This window comes from Capsicum annuum, chromosome 1 (genome assembly GCF_002878395.1).
Source record: "Capsicum annuum cultivar UCD-10X-F1 chromosome 1, UCD10Xv1.1, whole genome shotgun sequence".
NCBI lineage: Eukaryota > Viridiplantae > Streptophyta > Magnoliopsida > Solanales > Solanaceae > Capsicum > Capsicum annuum.
This window is the reverse complement of record NC_061111.1, coordinates 14069321-14092668: the sequence shown is the minus strand read 5'-3', so window position 1 is coordinate 14092668 and position 23348 is coordinate 14069321. Positions and strand designations below refer to the sequence as shown.

General features: G+C 36.3%; 2 protein-coding genes across 3 annotated transcripts; one reads left to right on the top strand and one right to left on the bottom strand.

The window, feature by feature from the left end:
* Nucleotides 1-10355: 10355 nt before the first annotated feature.
* Nucleotides 10356-11038, top strand: LOC107868806 (putative invertase inhibitor). Its single transcript, XM_016715442.2, has one exon. It carries the CDS (start codon nt 10356-10358, stop codon nt 10953-10955), a length of 600 nt encoding a protein of 199 aa, XP_016570928.2. The 3' UTR covers nt 10956-11038.
* A 2270-nt stretch (nt 11039-13308) lies between these two features.
* Nucleotides 13309-23043, bottom strand: LOC107868800 (nuclear intron maturase 2, mitochondrial). Of its 2 annotated transcripts, XM_047394201.1 has the most exons (6): nt 20253-23043; nt 19098-19216; nt 18658-18751; nt 18454-18532; nt 17133-17304; nt 13309-13708 (listed from the first exon to the last, which is right to left on the bottom strand). In XM_047394201.1, exon 1 carries the CDS (start codon nt 22872-22874, stop codon nt 20730-20732), a length of 2145 nt encoding a protein of 714 aa, XP_047250157.1. In that variant the 5' UTR covers nt 22875-23043; the 3' UTR covers nt 13309-13708; nt 17133-17304; nt 18454-18532; nt 18658-18751; nt 19098-19216; nt 20253-20729. The 2 variants fall into 2 exon arrangements, with proteins under 2 accessions (XP_047250157.1, XP_016570924.2); XM_016715438.2 differs by lacking the exon at nt 19098-19216.
* Between the last annotated feature and the right edge of the window lie 305 nt (nt 23044-23348).

Here is a 23348-nt window from a genome sequence, read left to right as displayed (position 1 = left end):
TATCCTTGTTACGGGCGAGTATGTATCAAAGTAACCCAAAACCGACATGCTTTACTATTTTTAGCATATCATATGAACACGCAATCCTCGGGTATTTTTTGTGCTTATTTGGTGGAAAAAAAATTATCGACATTTAGAAATCAAGTATTTGGTTAATCTATATTGGGTCTGATTTTGTGGAGACTAAAATCTTTTGCTTTCTACTCCCTCGATTAGAAGAATATAAAAACTTCATCTAGAAATAAGTATGAGAATTCGGTTCGAAGAATATAAAAACTTCTTTGATTCGTTAAGATCTCTGCATTGGTTTCTGAAGTTTAAAATCTGTGAGATTTCACTCTGTTTGAATTTGATTCTGATTTTAAGTCATAAAAATTTTGTTATGTTTCATAGTTTATTCGATTGATGATTTGAAGATATAAAAATTTCATCATTGACTAGAAATAATTTGGCTAAAGATTAAATTCTTTATTGTTAGTATTCTGAAATACTAAAGAGTATTTCAAAGATTGACAAGAAAATAACGAATGAAACTGAACAATAAATTGATTTGGTTATGAATGGTGTTGTCCCAACGACTACCAATGTTGCGTCATTAAGTCGTTCAGGTATTGCTCTAGCAATGAAAAGTACAGAGAAATAGAAAAATATTTTGGTGTGAACTTCAAAGAATGACAGCAATTGATGTCATTTTGACTGGGCAAACTTGCAATGCAAATGTTCACAAGTATAGATCCCCATATTCTTAAATAATAATAATAATAATGATTGGAAATCAATTGTCTGATTTGAAAGATCTTATGAGCCATTCCAAGAAAGACGAGGATAATGATTTGAATGAAAAATCATTAATGATGGTTGCAAATTCTGTTAAGGATGATGCTCCAAATAATAAGAAGATAAAGAACTCTTCTGAACAAGAAAAAAGATTAGATAAACATGTTGGAAACAACTAGAAAAAATAAAAATCTATGTGATATGACCGATCACTGAAAGCAATCTAGTTAGATATCTAAATGAATGATGCTTTAATGTAGGAGCTACTAGATATGTTTGAGCCTACAAAGAAGCTTTTGCTGCTTATGATTCAGTTGGTCCCAAAGAAGTGATCTTCATGGGAAATTACATAACAACCAAGGTTGAAGAAAGTGGAAAGATATTCTCATAAATGACTTCCGAAAAGGTATTGACTCTCAACAATGTTCTCCATGTTCCTACTATTAGGAAAAACTTAGCGTCGATGACACTTTTCATTAAAAATGGGTTTAAGTGTGTGTTTGTTTTGGAGAAAGTTGTAATAAGCAAGAATGAAACAGATGCAGGAACAGGCTACCTTAATGAGGGCCTTTTCAAACTTGATGTAATAGTTATTGAAATGAAGAAAGTTGAGGCTTCTTCTTACTTGCTAGAGTCAAACGATTTGTGGCATAGTCATTTAGGACATGTCAAGTACAAAAGTTTGCAAAAACTGATTAACTTAAAAGTTTTGCCAAACTTTGAGTGTAATAAATCAAAATGTCAAATGTGTGTGGACTCAAAGTATGTTAAGCATCCGTATAAGTCTGTTGAAAGGAATTCCAATCCCTTAGACTTAATCCACACTTACATTTGTGATATGAAGTCAACACCATCTCATGGTATAAAAAAGTATTTTTTATAACTTTTGTTGACAATTTCACTAGATACTGTTATATCTATTTTCTAAACAGTAATGATGAAGTAATAGATGCATTTAGGCAATATAAAACAGAAGTTGAAAATCAGTTGGAGAAAAAGATCAAAACGATAAGAAGTGATAGGGGCGGAGAATATGAATCTCCCTTTGTGCAAATATGCATAGAGAATAGAATTGTCCATCAAACTACGGCTCCGTATTCACCTCAATCTAATCGAATTGCAAAAAGAAAAAATCAAACCTTGAAGGAAATGATAAATAACTTACTAATAAGTTCAGGTTTACTGCAAAACTTGTGGGGGAGAAGTTATCCTTATAGCTAATGAAATACTCAATAGAGTGCCCCATAGTAAGACACAATCAATTTCATATGAAAAATGGGAAGGAAGGAAACCCAACTTAAAATATTTTAAAGTGTGGGGGTGTCTAGCGAAGGTCCAAGTTCCTATGCCTAAAAGAGTAAGGATAAGACCTAAGACGGTGGACTGTGTGTTCATAGGATATGCTAAAAATAGTAAAGCATGTAGGTTTTTGGTTCATAAATCCGAACATCCGGATATCAATAAAAATACGGTAATTGAATCAGATAATGTTGAATTCTTTAAACATATTTATCTGTATAAAACTAGACATGAACAGTCTAGTGGGGGGTGTAAACGACCTCGAGATGAACCAAGTGAGGATTTACATAATGATGAGAATTTAAGATATAGTACACATCAATGAACGTCAACTTTGTTTGGATTGAATTTTGTAACATTTCTCTTAGAAAATGAACCTTAAACGTTTAAGGAAGCGATGTCGTCATCAGACTCATCCTTTTACAAAGAGGCAGTCAATAGTGAGATTGATTCAATCTTAAGCAACCATACGTGGGAGTTGGTTGATCTTCCTCCAATAAATAAACTTTAGGTTCTAAATGGATCTTCAAAATAAAAATAAAAGTGGATGGTACTATTGACAAATACAAGGCAAGACTTGTAGTAAAAGGCTTCAAATAGAAAGAAGGCCTTGATTACTTTGATACAAACTCATCAGTAACATGGATAACATCGATTTGAATGTTAATTTCCTTGGAGGTGATATATAGTCTTGAAATCCATCAAATGGATGTAAAACCAGCATTCCTGAATAGAGAATTGGAGAAAGAAATCTATATGGAACAACCCGAGGGTTTTGTGGTTCCAGAAAAAGAAAATAAGGTGTGTAAACTAGTAAAGTCATTGTATGGACTAAAACAAGCACCTAAACAATGGCATGTGAAGTTTGACCAAACCATGTTGGCAAACGGGTTCAAGATAAATGAATGTGATAAGTGCTTCTACATTAAAGACACTCTAAATCACCAAGTCATTATTTGCTTATATGTGGATTATATATTCATCATCAGTAGAGATATTTCTAACATAAAGGCCACGAAATGAATGCTCAAAATCAAGTTCGATATGAAAGACCTTGGAGTTGCGGATGTGATCTTAGAAAAAAGAATCCATAGAACTCCACAAGGGTTGACATTGTCTCAGTCTCATTATATCAAAAAGGTACTTAACAAATTCAAGTATATGAAATTTTGTATTGCCAAGACTCCATTAGACCTGAGTTTTACATTTCGAAAGAATAAAGGTGAAAGTGAATCACAATTGGAGTACACAAGAGTATTGGAATGTTTAATGTATATAATGAATTATACACGACCAGCCATAGCATGAGCTATTAGTAAGTTGAGTTGAGTAATCCCAATAATTTGACAATGAAAAGAGTTTTGGGGTATCTTAAATACACTCAAGACTATGCTTTGCATTATAATAAATATCTCGCGGTACTTGAAGGATATAGTGATACAAATTAGATCACCAGATCGAACGAAGTAAGATCCACGAGTGTATACGTATTTACAATAGGTGGAGAAGCAGTCTCTTGGAAATCATCCAAACAGACATGTATTGCTCGCTCTACGATGGAATTAGAATTTATCGTGTTAGGTAAAGTAGGTGAAGAAGCAAAATGGCTCCAAAATTTCTTGGAAGATATTCCTTATTAGCCCAAACCATTGGCACTAGTATGCATACACTATGGTAGTCAAGCAGCAATAGGTAGGGCAGGGAGCATGATGTACAACGATAAATCTCATCACATAAGATGGAGTATAATACCGTTAGAGAAATTCTCTCTAGTGGAATTATCACTGTTGACTATGTAAAGTCAAAGGATAATGTGTCGGATCCACTTACAAAAGGCTTACTAGAGAAGGAGTTGAGAGGACATCCAAGGGAATGGGCTTAAGGCCTAAGACAAGTCAACATGGTAGGTAACTCTACCTAGCAGGCTGAAGATCCCAAGAGCTAGGTTCAAGGAGATCAAATAAAGTTGTGTCTGACAGGTTCAACATTGTCAAATACCCAATTCATTCTCATGATATAGACAATGTGTAGTAAACGAGGATAAGACTTATGGTGTAAAGTATTTTCATGATTATCTAAATTTGGCAGATTTGACCAAATAGTTTAATCTATAGGATTGGACATTTAAAAATCACCTATGTGAGGGAGAATTCGAAGCTTCTTCAAGAAGAATGTTAGTAAAAGTCTATTCTCTAAGCTCTCATGAGACCAGAACCTATTCATGGCTGAAACGAACAAAATCATGAGAACCATAAATGGTAAAAGGCTGGTTGTGTAACATGTGTTGTCTAGGTATACATTAAAGCTCGACGGTTCAAAGATATCAAATCTACCAATTGATCGAGTGCATCCGGTGCATGTTCACTACGAAAAGTTCAAAGGAAAACTCACTTATCCAGATTCAATCAGTCTTTGCTTGATGATCACATATTTGTCCGTAAAGTTTTACAAAGAATAGTCATTCCCCATTCATGTAGGGATTGTTGGGTTCAATTGGTGTGAATGGAAAATAGAGGGACACAACCTTTGAGGAAAAGACATATTATTTTGGAAAATGAGTGGTTGTTCAGATAGTTGTGTCTGTTCAGAAAAAGACACAATGTTTCAAATGAACAGACATAACTCTTCCAAAGGATACACCTTTTTGGATGAACCATTGTCACCTTTCGGAAGGGGCACTTGATGGCTATATAAATCTGCATTTATCCATAGGTTTACAAATGAAAAAATTTTTGAATATACAAACTCTTCTTGTCTTCAAAACATTCCGTGTGATCAATTAAATCGTTGAGTGAGTTTGAAGAGATTCCAATTGTTTGGGGTACCGCTACAGTTGGTTTGTTTGGCCATTTTATCCTGGGAGAAAAATTCCGTAACCTCGAGTACTTGAGGGGAATTATTTTCTTAAGGACACTCCGTGAATTCGGAGGACTTGGTCATTTCTGTTTCATCTTAATTTCTGAAAAAATAAAACACACTTCTTTGAAAGATTACTTTGATCTTGTATTGAGAGTGTTGTTGTACTTCATAGTGTTCTTGTTTTAAACTTGAACTAGTGTTGAAGTTATTCTGTCAAATTACAGATTTTGTGTCCCCAAAAACATTGAATTCTTAATACTTGCTTGAGTCTAATGAATTGTGGCATGAACGTTTACGACATGTCAATTATAAAACTTTGTAAAAACTGATTAACTTAGAAGTTTTGCCAAACTTTGAGTGTAACAAATCAAAGTGTCAAACGTGTATGAAATAAATGTATTCTAAGCATCCGTATAAGTCCGTTGAAAGGAATTCCAATCCCTTAGACTTAATACACACTGACATTTGTGATATGAAGTCAACACCATCACATGGTGGAAAAAAGTATTTCATAACTTTTATTTACGATTGCACTAGATATTGTTATGTCTACTTTCTAAATAGTAAGGATGAAGCAATAGATGCATTTAGGTAATACAAAACTGAAGTTGAAAATCAGTTAGAGAAAAAGATCAAAACTATAAGAAGTGATAGGGGTAGAGAATATGAATCTCCCTTCACCGAAATATGTGTAGAGAATGGAATTGTCCATTAAACTACGACCCCGTATTCATCTCAATCTAATGAAATTGTGGAAAGAAAAAAATCAAACTTTGAAGGAAATGATGAATGTCTTACTTATAAGTTTCGGTTTACCACAAAACTTATGGGGGAGAATATCCTTACAGCCAACCAAATACTCAATAGAGTTCTCCATAGTAAGACACAATCAATTCCTTATGAAAAATGGAAAGGAAGGAAATCCAACTTGAAATATTTCAAAGTGTGGGGGTGTCTAGCGAAGGTCCAAAATTCTATGCCTAAAAGGGATAAGATTGGACCTAAAATGGTGGACTGCGTGTTCATAGGATATGCTAAAAGTAGTAAAGCATGTCGATTTTTGGTTCATAAATCCAAACATCCAGGTATTAATGAAAATACAATAATTGAATCAGATAATGCTAAATTCTTTAAAAACATTTATCCGTATAAAACTACACATGAATAGTCTAGTGGGTCTAAATGACCTCGAGATGAACCAAGTGAGAATGTAAATAATGATGAAAATCCAAGATGTAGTACACGTCAAAGAATGTCAACTACGTTTGGATCAGATTTTGTAACATTTCTCTTAGAAAATGAGCCTCAAACTTTTAAAGAAGTGATGTCATCGTCAGATTCATCCTTTTGGAAAAAGACAGTCAATAGTGAGATTTATTCAACCTTAAGCAACCATACATGGGAGTTGGTTGATCTTCCACCAGAAAATAAATTGTTAGGTTCTAAATGGATCTTCAAAAGAAAAATAAACGTGGATGGTACTATTGACAAATACAAAGCAAGACTTGTAGTAAAAGGCTTCAAACAGAAAGAAGGCCTTGATTACTTTGATACATACTCGCCAATAACAAGGATAATGTCTATTCGAATGTTAATTTCCTTGGCGGCGGTATATGGTCTTGAAATCCATCAAATGAATGTGAAAACAACATTTCTAAATAGAGAATTGGAGGAAGAAATTTACATGGAATAGCCTGAGGGTTTTGTGGTTCTAGAAAAAGAAAATAAGGTGTGTAAACTTGTTAAGTCACTTTATGGACTAAAACAAGCACCTAAATAATAACATGCGAAGTTTGACCAAATCATGTTGGCAAACGGGTTCAAGATAAATGAATGTGATAAATGTGTTTACATTAAAGACACTCCAAATCATCAAGTCATTGTTTGTTTGTATGTGGATGATATGTTGATCATCAGTAGAGACATTTCCGACATAAATGTTATGAAATGAATGCTCGAGAGAAAGTTTGCTATGAAAAACCTTGGAGTTGCGGATGTGATCTTAGGAATAAGAATCCATAGAACTCCACAAGGGTTGGCATTGTCACAGTCTCATTACATCGAAAAAGTACTTGACAAATTCAAGTATTTAGAATTTGGTATTGCCAAGACTCCATTGGACTTGAGCTTCTCACTTCAAAAGAATAATGGTGAAAGTGACTCACAGTTGGAGTACGCAAGAGTATTGAGATGTTTAATGTATATAATGAATTGTACATAACCAGACATAGCATGCACTATTATTAAGTTGAGTCAGTATACGAGTAATCCCAACAAAACTTATTGGATGGCAATGAAAAAAGTTTTGGAGTATCTTAAATACACTCAAGACTATGCTTTGCATTATAATAAATATCCCGCGGTACTTGAAGGATATATTGATGCAAATTGGATCACCGGATAGAACGAAGTAAAATTCACAAGTAGATATGTATTTACTATCAGTGGAGGAGCGGTCTCTTGGAAATCATCAAAACAGACATGTATTGCTTGCTCCACAATAGAATCTGAATTTATCGCATTGGATAAAGCCATTAAAGAAGCAGAATGACTTCAAAATTTCTTAGAAGATATTCATTATTAGCCCAAACCAGTGGCACCAGTATCTTTACATTGTGATAGCCAAGCGGCAATAGGTAGGGCAGGGAGCATGATGTATAACGGTAAATCTCGTCACATAAGAAGGAAACATAATACCATTAAAGAGCGAAGTGAAATTATCAATGTTGACTATGTAAAGTCAAGGGATAATGTGTCGACCATTTACAAAAGGCCTATCTAGAGAAGGATTTGAGAGGACATCCAAGGGAATGGGCTTAAGACCGAAGACAAGTCAGCATGGCGGTAACTCTACCTAGCAGACTGGAGATCCCAAGAGCTAAGTTCAATGAGATCAAACAAAGTTGTGTCTGACAGGTTCAACATTGTCAAATACTCAACTCGTTCTCATGATGTAGACAATGTGTAGTAAACAAGGATAAGACTTATGGTGTGAAGTCTTTTAATGATTATCTAAATTTGGTAGATTTGACCAAATAGTTTAATCTATAGGATTGAACGTTTAGAAATCACCTAGCGAAGTCGAAGCTGCTTCAAGAAGAATGTTAGTAAAGGCCTATTCTCTAAGCTCTCGTGAGACCAGGACGTCATGGTTGAAATGAACAAAAACGTGAGAACCATAAATGGTAAAAGGTTGTTTGTGTGACATGTGTTGTCTAGGTATACATTAAAGCTCGACGGTTCAAAGATATCAAATTTACCGATTGACCGAGTGCATCCGGTGCATGTTCACTACGAAAAATTCAAAGGGAAACCCACTTATCCAGATGCAATCAGTCTTTGCTTGATGATCACATATTTTTCTGTAAAGTTTTACAAGGAATAGTCATTCCCCATTCATGTGGGGATTGTTGGGTTCAATTGGTGTGAATGGAAAATAGAGGGACACAACCTTTGAGAAAAAGACATATTGTTTTGAAAAAGGAGTGGTTGTTCAGATAGTTGTGTTTGTTCAGAAAAAGACACAATGTTTCAAATGAACAGACATGACTCTTCCAAAGGATACACCTTTTCGGATGAACCATTGCCACCTTTCGGAAAGGGCACTTGATGGCTATATAAACCTGCATTTATCCACAGGTTTAGAAATGAAAAATTTTCTGAATATACAAACTCTTCTTGTCTTCAAAACATTCCGTGTGATCAATCAAATCGTTAAGTAGTGAGTTCGAAGAGATTCCAATTGTTTGAGGTACCGCTACAGTTGGTTTATTTGGCCATTTTATCCTGGGAGAAAAATTCCGCAACCTCAACTACTTGAAGAAAATTATTTCCTTAAGGACACTCCATGAATTCGGAGGACTTGGTCATTTCTATTTCATCTTAATTTCTGAAAAAATAAAACACATTTCTTTGAAAGATTACTTTGATCTGGTGTTGAGGGTGTTGTCGTACTTCATGATGTTCTTGTTTTAAACGTGAACTAATGTTGAAGTTATTCTGTCAAATTACAGATTCTGTGTACCCGAAAATATTGAAAGACAACACTAGGTGCTTGTTGTCCTTTGGCTACTTTGCTAACATCCCTACCCCTCATCTTGTCATGAGATCCATCTGAGCTGATGACATTTTCTTTTCTTTTTTTGCCTCTATAAACACACAATATACACTAATTTCTACAGTACTAATTTGTGTGTACATTGATATGAACAAAGAGTGATACGATCAACATGCACCAGCATGGAAGTACTTCACCGAATGCTGACACAATGACGATCAAGTTTACAAATGACACGTATCTACATCTATATGAAACGTGTCACTGACACTCTTAAGGTTTCCATCAAATAAAGCTTAATTTAAAAGGAAAAAAATATTTGAGAAAAGGTTAATTTAAAACTTCTCACGAATTTATTGTAGTTTGTTTTATTTTCCCACGTTGCTATAATTTTTTATGACAATCAAGTTGAAGGCGCGCGAAGTAAAGCTTTGGAAGGTCTAAGAAAAAAAGTAATTATGTGTTTGGCTAAAAAAAATTAAAAAATTTATTAGTGTTTTTACTTGGAAAGCATCAAAAATTGTATTCGAATTTTAAAAAATATATTTTCCTAAGAGTAAGTCTTTTCAAAAAAAATACACTTAGAAACACTTTTTAACAGCTTGAACAAAAATTAATCGTTGTCTAAAAATGTCATGTTAAATTGATTGATCATATATAAATTGATCTCATCGGAAGTACCTTCTCAGAAAACACTTTTTGAAAAGTACTTTCCATATAAACTGGTTTTAATAGGAAAATGAACAACTAAAAATTACACAAATACACAACTTATGTTTTTAATATTACAAAAAATCTCAACTCTTTAAATATATTACAAAATCTCAACATATACACAGAATGCTATGTATCTATCAACTATGTTATGCATATTAATAGGGAAAGAGAGTAAAGTAATTAAAAAAGTGGGAGAGAGTAATTAATTCTAAAAGGGTTGATATTTATGTTCTTTATACAATAAACAATGTAGAAAAATAAAATTTAAAAGGCCCCAAAACCAAACGGCCGTCCGTTTGGGATGGATGGGCTGTTAAAGTTGGAAGAAATCATGGAATTTTGGCCAATTTCGAAATTAAGTGGCCTACTTGAAATTTTTGCTTCAAAATGTGTGACTAGAGACTTGGGATTCCTATATTTATCCCACTCTAACTAGCACTTCCAAGTTGAAAGGATCCAACTTTTGAGGGTGAAATTTCCTAAAACTGTCACATTTGCTCAATTCATTTGATGAGTTTCCAGGAAATTTCCTCATGGTGTCTACTCCACAATGTATTTCTTTTCAGTGTATGTATATGTATATAAATATTAAATATAACTTCACAATATCACAAGAAAATCATCAAAACATATTAAACTAATAATAATGTGGCATTGCTCTTTCTCTTCCCTGTCACTTTGCTGCTTACTCTTACTATCAACAATAATTCCTACACATTGTTACCTGATTTCCCCATCATTGTTAGACTTAATCAACTCAACCTGCAAAGAATGCTCCGATAAGTCGGCAGACATAAACTACGACTTCTGTGTTACTTCACTCCAACCAATTCCTGTAACTCATGTTACCAACTTACAAGGAGTAGGAATTGTAGCAATGGAGCTGGCTCTAGCAAATGCCACCAACACGATATCGACCATAGAGCACATGCTCAGTAGCAAAGAGTTTGATCCTTTTGCTATTGACTGCTTAAAAGATTGCTTGGAACTTTATGCAGATGCTATTGCCATGCTGGTGGATGCTTTTACCGCGTTCTTGTCTGAGCATTTTGATATAGCTACTGTACTAATGAGGACAGTTATGGATGCGGCATCAACATGTGGTGAAGGGTTCACTGAGAAGAAAGGAGAGTTGATACTACTAGCAAAGGAGAATTACAATCTCTTCCAATTGAGTGACATCTCGTCATGCATCATCAAACAAGTTTCATTTGTCCCTTCTCAACCTCCTAATGTATCTTCTTAAGATGTAGCAGTCAATTGTATACTGCATGAAACATCAAAAAGTGGCTAAGTTGTTGTAGAAATACTGATCAGCAAGTCTTGTTATCCGCGTCTCCTTTTCCTTTCCCCTAACATGGATACTTGCACATCAAAGTTAAACGCATACATATTAAAGGTTAATTAACAAGAGAACTGGGAAGAACACAAGATAAATGGTAACAAAAAGAGCACTATGTAATCAAGTGTTAAGATCCAGATAGTTGTGGGTGAGATTGTCACTTCAAAGGCCCTCCGCGAACTGTTTCTGGAAACCCATCTCCATCCCCTTAGCCCTCGCGTTACAATGTGTTAGCTCCATAAATTTCAGTCTGGATTGTTCAGAAGAAACAGCTCTTAGCTGCTTTCTTAGAAATTACTTGCAGTCAAGGAATGCGACTACCAGTACACGCAACCCACAGCTGATTGTCATGATTTATCAAGACATGAACTGGTGGAACCCTTGATAAAGCAAGATGCACGAGGTATAAATTATACTACTGAATGAAACATACAGTTCTGGGAAAGACAGAGTGCAAGATTTTGTTAGCAAGAAAATTTAGTCAATGGCAGGAGTAAAAGTAACTGGAGTATAACCCGCACTTTTTCAACCAAAGATACACTTGCTAATCCTTTAAGACACACACACAGAGCAATTCAAAATGTTCCACCACAAACACTATGGCATAATGTAAAGCAGGGTTTTCTGACATGCTCATAAAGATAAATTTGTAGAATGAACATCAATGAACTCCCTAATACATGACGATGAACTAAAACAAAATTTTGTAAGTAAATTGATGTGATAATAAACCAAGGAAAGGGATGGCAATTTCCTTTTCCCTTCTCAATTCAATCTACGAGGCAGTGCACCAACCAAGCATCGGAGATGATGCCAGCAAGATTTGAAGTCAGTCTGCAGGCACATGTACTGACCAATTGGTAGTCACAATGGTCCAAACTGGTGTGGCTTCATGGAACCTTCTCAGAGAAATTTGCATATAGATTTTCTTTCCATCCTTTGGGAATACGACAACCAAACAGATAAAACTTAACAAGTGAATATTAGTAGAGATTATGCACCGAGCTAAGTCTAAATGTTCCCTTTACTAAATGGGGACAGCAAATACTTCCCAATTGGCACTAATTTAGATATGTAGAAGGAAAAAGCAAAGTAGAATGCTTAGAAAAGCACAATCATGTCCTCGTCTAGTAATTCTTTTTTATTGTTGTCAATCTTCTAGTATATCTGCTGTCATACATGTTTTTCATTAGCACTGCATCAAAGATGCAAAACAAGAATTATCATTTCTACCACGCTAATAAAACTTGCTGGAAAAAAGATTTCTTAAAACTGTTAATACCACACTGAACAGAAAGTAGAAAATCTGAACTCTACCGTCTCAGTTGAGTTCTTTTTCTGATAAAAGCACGGATTGATCATCTCTTTTAGTATTGATTTAAGAAAGTAGGTACAACATTATAAAAACACATCATTACATTACTTAGTAATAACCAGGTAAGACATCAGCCTAAAAATGAACCCAGTATCATCAACTTTCTGCTTATATGTATTTGTTTCAGTTGAAATTATCTAACCATGACATGTCATATGCTTTCCTCTCCTCTCAGTAATACGCACAGCTGGCTATAAAATAATCCATTTTCTTGTCATTCATCCAATCCTAGATACTGCTAATCCTGCAAGTTGACCTAGATTATATAGGCTCCTCAAATTTCTAACAAAGTTTCCAGCAGATTTGAACTTTCAACATTTCTAGAACATAATCATGCAACATGTAGTTGTCCAACTATGAATAGCGTGTGTGTTCGTACTCCGCAAGCAAGAGTAAATTCATAAAAAGCTTGAGAGCATGATAAGATTATCATAGTATAACCGATAGTTGGTGGTGATAGGAGGCGGCATGTATCTTATGAAATTAGTCGAGATGCATGAAAGTTGATCCAAACATCACGTTTATCAAAGATACTTTCAATTTCAACCATCTAAGAACCAAAAGTCCAACATTATACTCAACTTACCGAGTGCAGCACAATGGATGGAGTTTGGAGAGGGCAGAGTGTACACAGCCGTACCCGAAGCACCGGAAAATCAAGAATTTTCAACTAGAATTAAAAGGCAACAACAACAACATACCCTGTATATCCCCACCAAGTGGGGTCTAGGGAGGATAAGTGTACACAGTCCATACCACTACCTCAAATGTGAGATAGAGAGGCTGTTTCCGATAGAACCCCGACTCAAAATAAAGCAATCTGAGATAAGATAAGGAATAGTAATAGAACAAGATACAATAGAATAGAATTAAAAGGCAATAAAATGAAAAGATGTGATCTTTATAATGTTAAAATCCTGTTATATTTCACAATGAAAGTGAAATAACTATGCTCAACAAGGGCATATTGCCAGTATAAATCAATGTAACAATGCTTATAAAACTAGTCTTTCTGTTCCTTTTTTCTTCTCTTTTCTGCAATGGCTTTCTTTTGGTTTATTGAATTTCGTAGAAAAAAGCGATAGATAAAATGATCGAATTAAAAAAAATAGGCTAACATGAATTCGATTTGATGATCGCTAGGCAAGACTTAGATGTTCTCTTGCGTTTCAAACCCCAGGAGATGTCGAGTTTACTTGTGATTTTCTTTTTGCTGCCGAGATATCCTTGACTGTTCGATGCTCCACATTGGCACTTCACTTCTGGTCCAAACTGCACGAATCTGCAGAATACGAAAACAAAGATGTCTTATTCGGATTCAACAGCAGTGTGTGTGTTGCATACTGAGCTAATTAACCAAATGTATATGATGTGAAAGTGTAGCGCGACACTTGAAAGCGCACGGTCAGCTTTTAGTTTCAGAGAACATGTGTATCGATAGGTGGACATGACTAAACTGAAAACCTTTAAGCTCCCAAAAACCTTCTACACAAGCAATACATGAGAAAAGAGTATCAAGTTCATCGTGCTTATAGCAGAAAAGAATGCATGTGAAAGCTCGGAGTATATATTTCGTAGACCATTCCTCATATGGAAATCCAACAACTATAAGAAACTATGAATGTCTTCCATTTTACTGATTTCTATGGCCACAATAACAACTAGCGTTGAGTTTTCTCGTCAAGAACTTGAACCAGCAAAGAATTATGCCCTCAAGAGCCTATTTAACTACAAGCGATTTCTTTATTCTAGCGTATCTTTCTATTCCACTGGTTATTATTGGATTTTTACTCCAGGGTGCATTATTCGTCAAAGACCTCTAACACACTTAGAACCAAAATCATCTCAAATAACATTTCTAAAATTATATTTTGTGGCTCAAAAAGCAAAGTTGAAGGGAATATTACCACATCTTTGGTGAAAATACAAACATTCCGCATATCACTGAAAATAATATGGCTAAATAGTCGAAGATGTAATAGAAAGTAATTTCGTCTTCTTCCCTAGATACCTAACTCGGATGAAAAGGAGGTTTCTTCTTGTCGAGGATCTCATACCAATCAATCTTACATATATCAGTTATCATGTATAACCACAAAAGGTAAAAAAGCGTAGAGACATATATTACTGGCATGCCTTGAAGTTATCGCCAAAGGTTAGACTGATAAGAAGAATACGAGAAGCTAAACAGCTTTACCACAATACCACATGATATAACAGTTATAGAGATAGCAACGAAAAGGAACATACTTGTAATCATAGATCAGAGGCTCTCCTACTTCAATGGATTGAGCAGCAAAGACACCAACTCGAATCTCTCCTTCAACCTTTAATAGGTAACAAAAGTAAACCTCGGGTCTATGATCCAAGGAAATGGCGAGATTGATGAGGATGTCTCTAAACGTATTGGAGCGGGTTGGATGAAGTGGAGGCTCGCCTCAAGAGTGTTGTGTGATAAGAGGGTGCCCCTTAAGCTTAAAGGCAAATTCTACAGAGTGGCAGTCCGTCCGGCCATGCTGTATGGAGCGGAGTGTTGGCCAGTCAAGAACTCCCACATTCAAAAATTAAAGGTGGCGAAAATGAGAATGTTGCGTTAGATGTGTGGGCTTACTAGAGGGGATAGAGTTAGAAATGAGATTATCCAGGAGAAGGTGGGAGTGGCTTCGGTGGAGGAGAAGATGCGGGAAGGAAGGCTGAGATGGTTTGTGCATGTGATGAGGAGGGGCATGGATGCCCCAGTTCGTAGGTGTGAGAGGCTTGGACGGATTCAAGAGGAATAGAGGTAGGCCGAAGAAATATTGGAGGGAGGTGATTAGATATGACATGCAGCAGCTTCAGCTTACTGTATGGAGCGGAGTGTTGGCCAGTCAAGAACTCCCACATTCAAAAACTGAAGGTGGCGGAAATGAGAATGTTGCGTTGGATGTGTGGGCTTACTAAAGGGGATAGAGTTAGAAATGAGATTATCCGGGAGAAAGTGGGAGTGGCTTCGGTGGAGGAGAAAATGCGGGAAAGAAGGCTGAGATGGTTTGGGCATGTGATAAGGAGGAGCACGGATGCCCCAGTTCGTAGGTGTGAGAGGCTAGGTTTGGACGGATTCAAGAGGAATAGAGGTAGGCCGAAGAAATACGGGAGGGAGGTGATTAGACATGACATGGAGCAGCCTCAGCTTACTGAGGACATGACCCTAGATAGGAAGGTGTGGAGGTCGTGGATAAGGGTAGAAGGCTAGTGTGAATGACCCTAGATAGGAAGGTGTGGAGGTCGTGGATAAGGGTAGAAGGCTAGTGTGAATGTGTGGGTTGTAGCTAGTAGTTAGGAGAACTCTTGTGTAGCCGGGTTAGTAATCCTAGGACTGTGTTCATAGGTAGGAGCCTCTAAGCCAAGAGAGTTTGGGTGGTGTGAGTGCCTTTGGGCTTGTGAGTGTATGTTACTACTAGGTGGGTGTCCTATTTCTTATTTCTTATTTCCTATTTTGTATTTCGTCTTGCTCGTATTTCTCTTATTTCGTATTTCCCTGTTCTCTACTTGTATTATTTCTCGTTCATTATTTATATTATGTCATCCATCCTGCTTCATGTTTATTAGGACCTTGTTTACTATTCTTTGTCTGGAGCCCGGGGTCTATCGAAAACAGCCTCTCTACTTCTTCGGAGGTAGCGGTATGGACTGCGTACATTTTACCCTCCCCAGACCCCACTTTGTGGGAATACACTGGGTTTGTTGTTGTTGTTGTAAAAGTAAACCATTACAAAATTGATTAAGGCACACAATGAGCATAAAGGAAGAACCACATACGTTGAACTTTTAACACTTGCAACTAAGACATGATACATATGTGATTATCAGAAAAAGAAAAAAATGATTCATAAGTAAGAAACTATACAGCAAAAATAAAAGAGATGGCATTGTACAGGTACAATGGTTCATTAACCAATTCCTATGCAAGAATGGATGTTAGATACAGCGAGAAAACTTGATAGAAATTGAGCAATAACCGATGACGACATCTCAAAGAAAAAGTTTATCAAGACAAGAATCTAGACTGACCAACACAACTCGGGTTCCTGTAGAATACACCATCACAGCGTCTGAAAAATGCTATAATTCATGATTTTCTGTGTCCTAGGATTTGACATAATGATATTTTCTGATATTGAGGCTGGTCTAATATTAACTCTTCCTCTAGTTGGAAGTTGGTGTGACGGGGTAAAATAAACAACTTCAATAGAAGTTTCTCTAGTATTCAAATAAAAACGAATAAACCTTAAATTAAAATAAGTGAGTGTATATATATGTTGCTCGAACTCAGCGAAAATACTGCATTACAGAGCTCCAAAAATGCGCTACTTTTGGAGTATCTGACACACACTGCGAAACATTTTTGAAGAGACCAAACAACATAGGCATATATTACTTTGAAAGCACGGCATCATAAATGATTTCCATGTTTCTATTCTTTAATGTGTCTTAGGGCTATGGGCATCTAACTTCAAAAAAGTCAAATCTGAGATAATAGTGTTTGAATATATCCTTTTCAAATTCAAGTTAATGAGATCTCGGCTTGGACCAGTGTTGTGGAACAGCTCTAGTCTGATCGGGAAAAGATGTCACTGGAATATATTAATACATATCAAAGCAATATATGGTCTTAAAGAACAGTGCAAACATATCTGAAACAAGGAAATGCTATTAGAAGAACTAACCATTTTTCCAATTTGCAATTAGGATCACAGCTGTGGTTGAGAAAACGGGACAAGTTTCCCTTGAAAGTTGCATCAATTGTGAAATCTTTCCGTAGTTCACACATGTAGAAGTTTTTGTCTCCCTTGTATTTCATGTCCCATAGCCTTTTTTCACCCAAGGCATCATCAATAACTGAAACATGAAAAGACAAACCAAATTAGAAAGCCTTGAACTGCTTGCTAAACAAAAAAAAAAATGTTTTTACATTTGATGATATACATAAAGATTGCACGGCAAATGGGTCACTAAAGGGCATTTACATGCAAAAGAGTTTGACATTTCTGCATCCAAATTAACTAGCAGTCTTCTGCTTCACATTGCACGTTTCAGGCATATGAGCCTGCTGAGCAGTACAAGGAATCATGGATGACATGATAGCAAATAGGTCTTCGGGATTCAGGAAAAGGACTTGCATGATACAAAGAGTTTCACATAACCATGGGTTTACACCAGTTAGCAATACTGAAATCGAGCATGTTTATCCTAGTAATGGATAATATGCTATATGGTGATAATATCGTGCTAATTGACGAAACCGACAAAGGCATCAATAAAAATGTTGAATTATGGAAAAGCACTCTAGTAAGGGTTCACAATAAGTAGAAGTAAACTGGATGTGGCATTGCAAGTTTAGTCAACATAAGGAGATTGAACTCGATGTGGGGCTAGACATTATTGCAATATCTAAATACTAACAACTCAGATATCTAGGTTTGACGTTCCAGGAGAATGTTGAGATAGATAAAGATATTACATAGAATCAAAATCCGATGGTTGAGCTGGAAATACGTTATCAGAGTGTTATGTAATAAGAAGGATACCTACCCAAGTGAAAGGCAAGCTCTATAGAACGGTTATACGACCTACAATGTTACATGGAAGCGAAATACTGGGCCACTAAGATTCAACATATTCGCAAGATATGCGTCTCAGATGCGGATACCGATGCTAAGATGGACGCATGGTCATACAAAACTAAACGATTTAAAATGACCAGAGTTGATAGAAAGTTCAACTACCACGCGTTAAAGATAAAGAGGCTGTTTGAGATAGTTTGACAATGTCTTGCATCGAGAATTCATATAGTCGACGCCAAGTTGCCTTAAATTAAGGCATAATTGTTGTTTGGTGTAGAGCATAACATTATATAGATAAGTGTTGTGTAAATATTTGAAAGATGGTATAAGCACAAAAATACAGTTACGTGTACTAGAGATGTAGAAACATGAATAGCTCAGAAAATTATTTAAGAGTTGACAGCTTCACTTGTAAGAGAATCACCTTCGCCAATGTACTCAATTATGAAATCACCTTTGTTTATGGATTCAGCTGCTACTACCCCCCAACCACAAAGTTCAGTCTGCAAAGCAACAGAGGGAAGAATCAACCAAATCAATGCATGAAGATATTCTACCACTTATAATAAACATGATAATCAAAAGCATAAGCTGGATTCAAGGAAACTTGAGTACCAAAGTGTCACACCTTGACAACTTTTACCCTTTTATCTCTCCGAAATGGTTTGTTTGAGCACATGTCAGAGCAATGGCACGCCTTCTAACAACTTATGCATTGAATCCTATATGTCACAATTTAACTGCTAAGAAAGCTCCTTGTAAATATACAGCATAGCAATTCATGTTGACATAGTTATTGAGCTTCAAATGGTAATACTAATATACTTCATTCAGATTGGAAAACATGTTTTGATAAACCTTCATTGCTGCTACTGGAACCCCATTCCCACCAAAATTATCTAACATGATGGACAAGGAAGGTAGTACAGATTTCTAGAATATCAATGAGATAATGGAAAACATTGTAGAAAAAGCAGCAGTAAACTAAAGAATTACTCCCTTCAAGGCTTCAATTGTTGTCTAACTAAAATAATTGAGCAACAAGATCAATAAATTAGTTTGACTTGCCTATTTTATTCACAGAAGATGGTGAAGCAGTTATTAGCCTTGGTGCCAATATTGCTAGACAACAACTACAGTCCCATAAGTGGGGTCTCTGGAGGGCCGTGCGTACACAGACCCTATCCCTACATAGAGTAGAGAGGTTGTTTCAGATAGACCATCGGCTCAAGAAAATATTGCTAAACAAGTATGACTCAAAATCATGGTTCAGTTAAATCATTTAATGGATATAAAAGTTAATAGTGCTCTCTAAAGGTGTATAAAGATCTACCTTCAACAGAAGCAAGTCTAATATTATGGTGAATATCACTATAAGAAGAATTTAAAGGTGCATTAACTGTCTGCATGTCCATAGTTATTGATACAAGTAAAATATGGGGCTTTGAGGCCCAAAAACCTGAGAATTCAGAAGAAAATCCTAATATACAAGTAGCTATGGAGATTCTGTTTTGAACAAAATGTAGATGTTTGGAAGGAACTGATTAAAGCAAGTGCAGAATAGACAATCAATGGTGCAGAAGGGCTATGACATCCACATCCAAAGCGAGGTATGGAAAAGAATCAAGAGCCTTGGGATGAATACTAACATTTTTGTAAAGCTGAAGATGGAAAACGGTGAGAGGACAAAATTTTGGCTGGACTGTTGGATGGAGGTACGACTAAAAGAACTACTTTAACATTTGCAACATCAGAGGATATTACAAAGGAAGAATGCAGAAATTGCAACATCACGAACATAAGATTCAGGGGAAGTTTCCACGAGGGAGTGGAGTCAGTAAACCAGTTCTTCTCTAAGATGCAAGGGGTTTTGAAACTTTCCAATTGAGCAGGAAAGTCCAATATGAAAAGAAAGAAAGGTGGGGAATTTTCATCAGATCATCCGTTCTGCCGAGAGATCGAAGTATAATAGTTGTTGTGTCATCCCAATGAAGTGTCAAGAAACAAATGCAGCAAGAAAATGTCCTTGGGAAGCAAAAGTGACAGGTTTTGTATGGATGTAACCTGAAGCTTGAACCTAAGACAATTTAGAGAAGATAGGACTTCAGTTTGCAAACAGAAGTTACTTAAGTTCACCTTGTTTCATCAAAAAACAATAGTTGAAGACATGGAAACTGGAGACATAAACAGAGGAACTATCATTTTATAAAATTGGATACTTACATACAAGATGCTACACTCTTCTTGGCAATACAAGTAACTTGAGCATTATAAAATGTTAAATATGATTTTCGTTCAGAAGAATAAAAGCCTAAAGGACCTCCAGAAGCACTAATCTCGCTTAAACTTCTGCTGCATAAACCACTTCTTCATCATCTTCATCACTTTCATCATCTTTCTCCCGACCCGTGCCTAGTTACAAACTTTTCTGATCAACTGGAATAGCAATTCTTTTGTAGTTCCAAACAAGCATTGAAATGTAATCCTGAGGTAGTTCTGTTGCTCCAATGTTTTTCAGTCATACAGCTTTATATGTTCTAACAATCCTTTCTCGTGATCAGGCTGCCACTGAAAAAGGGGTTCTTACACAGAAGCTGTTACACCCTTCTTGGTAACACAAGTACGTTTAGTACCATAAAATGTTTGCGTTTCTTTAGCAAGAAGTAGTGCCCGCAAGACTTCAAAAAGTAGTGATCTTGCTTAAATTTCTGCTGCATGAACCCCTTCTTCATCATCACTACTTTCATTTCTTTCATCATCTTTTTCCTTACCTGGGCCTAGTAACAAACTTCTCTGATCTACTGGAACCGCATTTCTTTTGTAGTTCCAAACAAGCACTGAAATATAATCCTGAGGTGAGACCAGACCTTGTTCTTTTAGGTAGTTCTGTTGCTCCTCCAAAGTTTTCCGGTCGCTCAGCTTTATATACTCCAGCAGTGCCTTCTCATGATCAGGCCTCCAAGCCATTGGAAAGGGTGTATAATCCGTTTCCGGTACCAGGGACATGCGGGTGTACATGAGCCCATCAATTGATTCCACCAGACCCATCCTCAGCAAATTGTGGTATTCTGGTGACTGTCCCTTTTTCTCCTTCAGAGGACGACTAAGAGTCCTAGAACCAATCTTGTAAACCTTCGCTCGTGATCGAAGCTTGTATTTTGCAGCATAGAGCTTAGCAAGTGAACCCCTAATGATATACGAGCAAAAATTAACAATCTTTTTTCTATTATCAGCATACCTGAACCATTCCACCATTGTTGACAAAAGCTTATTCATCTGAGCATTTGTATGCGCTTGAGTGGCATGAAACATTCTAAAACACGGTTGTGGATCTGGATCCCTGTCTCCCTTGAGAAAGTTCAACTTTCTAAATTGTCTAATGCACTGTTTCAGGCTAGCTGTGACAGACAACAGTGTCCCTACACCCTTTTCACTAATGATTTTCCCACCAGTAGCAGTATATCGTAGTGTAGGATAGACTACTCTACGGCACAATACATGATCAAGAAACATAATACCTTTTGTTATGTGTTCAATAGGAAGGCTCTCATTGTCAAGCTTGAGCATGTATTTCTGATCACAGAACTCAATCAACTGCTTTCTCAGTGTTGCGGCATCTGCTCTTGGTCCCCTTACCCCTATTAGAATGTGACCACCAAACCGGATGTAGTCAATCTTCCTGGTCTTGTCAGGCCCACTGGTAGGAACAAATTCGGGCCAAGAAGTATTTCCTTGTTCTATTTCCCCTTCTGGACTATTCCAAATGACATCATTCTTCGAAGGCCGGTAAAACTCCTGAATCTTACCTTCCATCCAGCGGTCCAACTCATCAAGGCAAACATTAGCCAGAAGTGGACTGAGTATACCACAATGCCCCCATGAAGGAACTTTCTCAGCCTCCTCTGGAGCAAACCCAAAGAATGATTCCAGCCAGAACGGATCAGGCTTCGGCTCATCATCTGCTAGAACTCTCTTCTTCTGATACTTTCTTTTCGTCTTCTTCTTTTTCTCAACATCCTCAGGCCTAGTAGTTATCACAGGAGTAGTTAACGCAGCCTTTATCAAATCAACCACCTTCTTATCTCTAACATCCCTCATTAAAGCACTAATAACCATCCCAACCTTCATCCCATCCAAAACTGTACTTAAATCCCCTTTTATATACCACAAATACCCCGCAAAACTTCTCCTAATAACCCTCAAAGCTGTATGCGCAGTCCTACCAGGTCGAAAAGCAAATGACTTCTCCGAAAACCTAGCCTCATAAATCGGCTCCAATATCATAAACAAAACCTCCTGCACTATCCTATCCTGAAACGGACTAGGCTGCGTTGTAGTCAATATAGCTTTAATCTTCCTCTTAGACAACGACTCGTAATCCATCTTATCCCTCGGAGACTTAATAAAAAACTCCAACCTAGCACCCCATTTAAACCTACTATCAAGAACTGCATTTCTCAATGCCAATAAATCCTCAAGTGCTGAACGCGTAATCGCGCTCCTTGGCATATACGCCCCAGTATCATCAGCTGATACCTTTTGATATGCCAATACCCATAACTCAAATCTCCTTAAATAATCAGTTAAATTGCTAACTGTCTTATTGCGTTCTCGAAAACTATCAATCCACATTTTACAACAAAGTGATATACTGTCTTCTTTCATCAAAGTGGATGGATCATTCGGGTCAGGCGCTCTTCTATTATTAAAGTGTGCGGAAGTATACATAAATGCACGAAATACAGTGAACCCATTATTTCTAGGGTTACAAAATTTGCTTTTTGGTGAAAAAATTGAAGCAATTTTGAGTACCCGATAACTGGATAATACTGCACGTTGATGCATCAGAGATTTTGCATTTGTGAGTGAAAAAATTGAAGCAGTGATTTTAATGGGGCAGTGGTGGTCTCTTCTTCTTTTTTGTGAATTGTTAATTGATGTCTGATGGATGTTAAATTTGTTTAAGGTGGAATCTCTTAATTGGGAATGGGTTAATGACGTGTCAATTTGGTTAAGTTTAGCAGCCATGAATGCATTTTATTAAAACCAGGGTATATAAACCAAACTATCAAATCAAATCAAACTGACGAACAAAATTAAATCTAAAAAAATCCGACTTATGGTTTGGTTTGATTGGTTTGACATTGAAAAAAAATCAATTATTCTTGATTTGGTTTGATGTTAGCAAAAATAAAATGAAACCGAACCGACATAATATATATAATTTTAATTTTGTGTACATAAAAATTATTACTCATATTCTACTTTCTAATTACTTTAAACTACTTTTATTACTTTTTTGTGCTAAAAAAATAAATA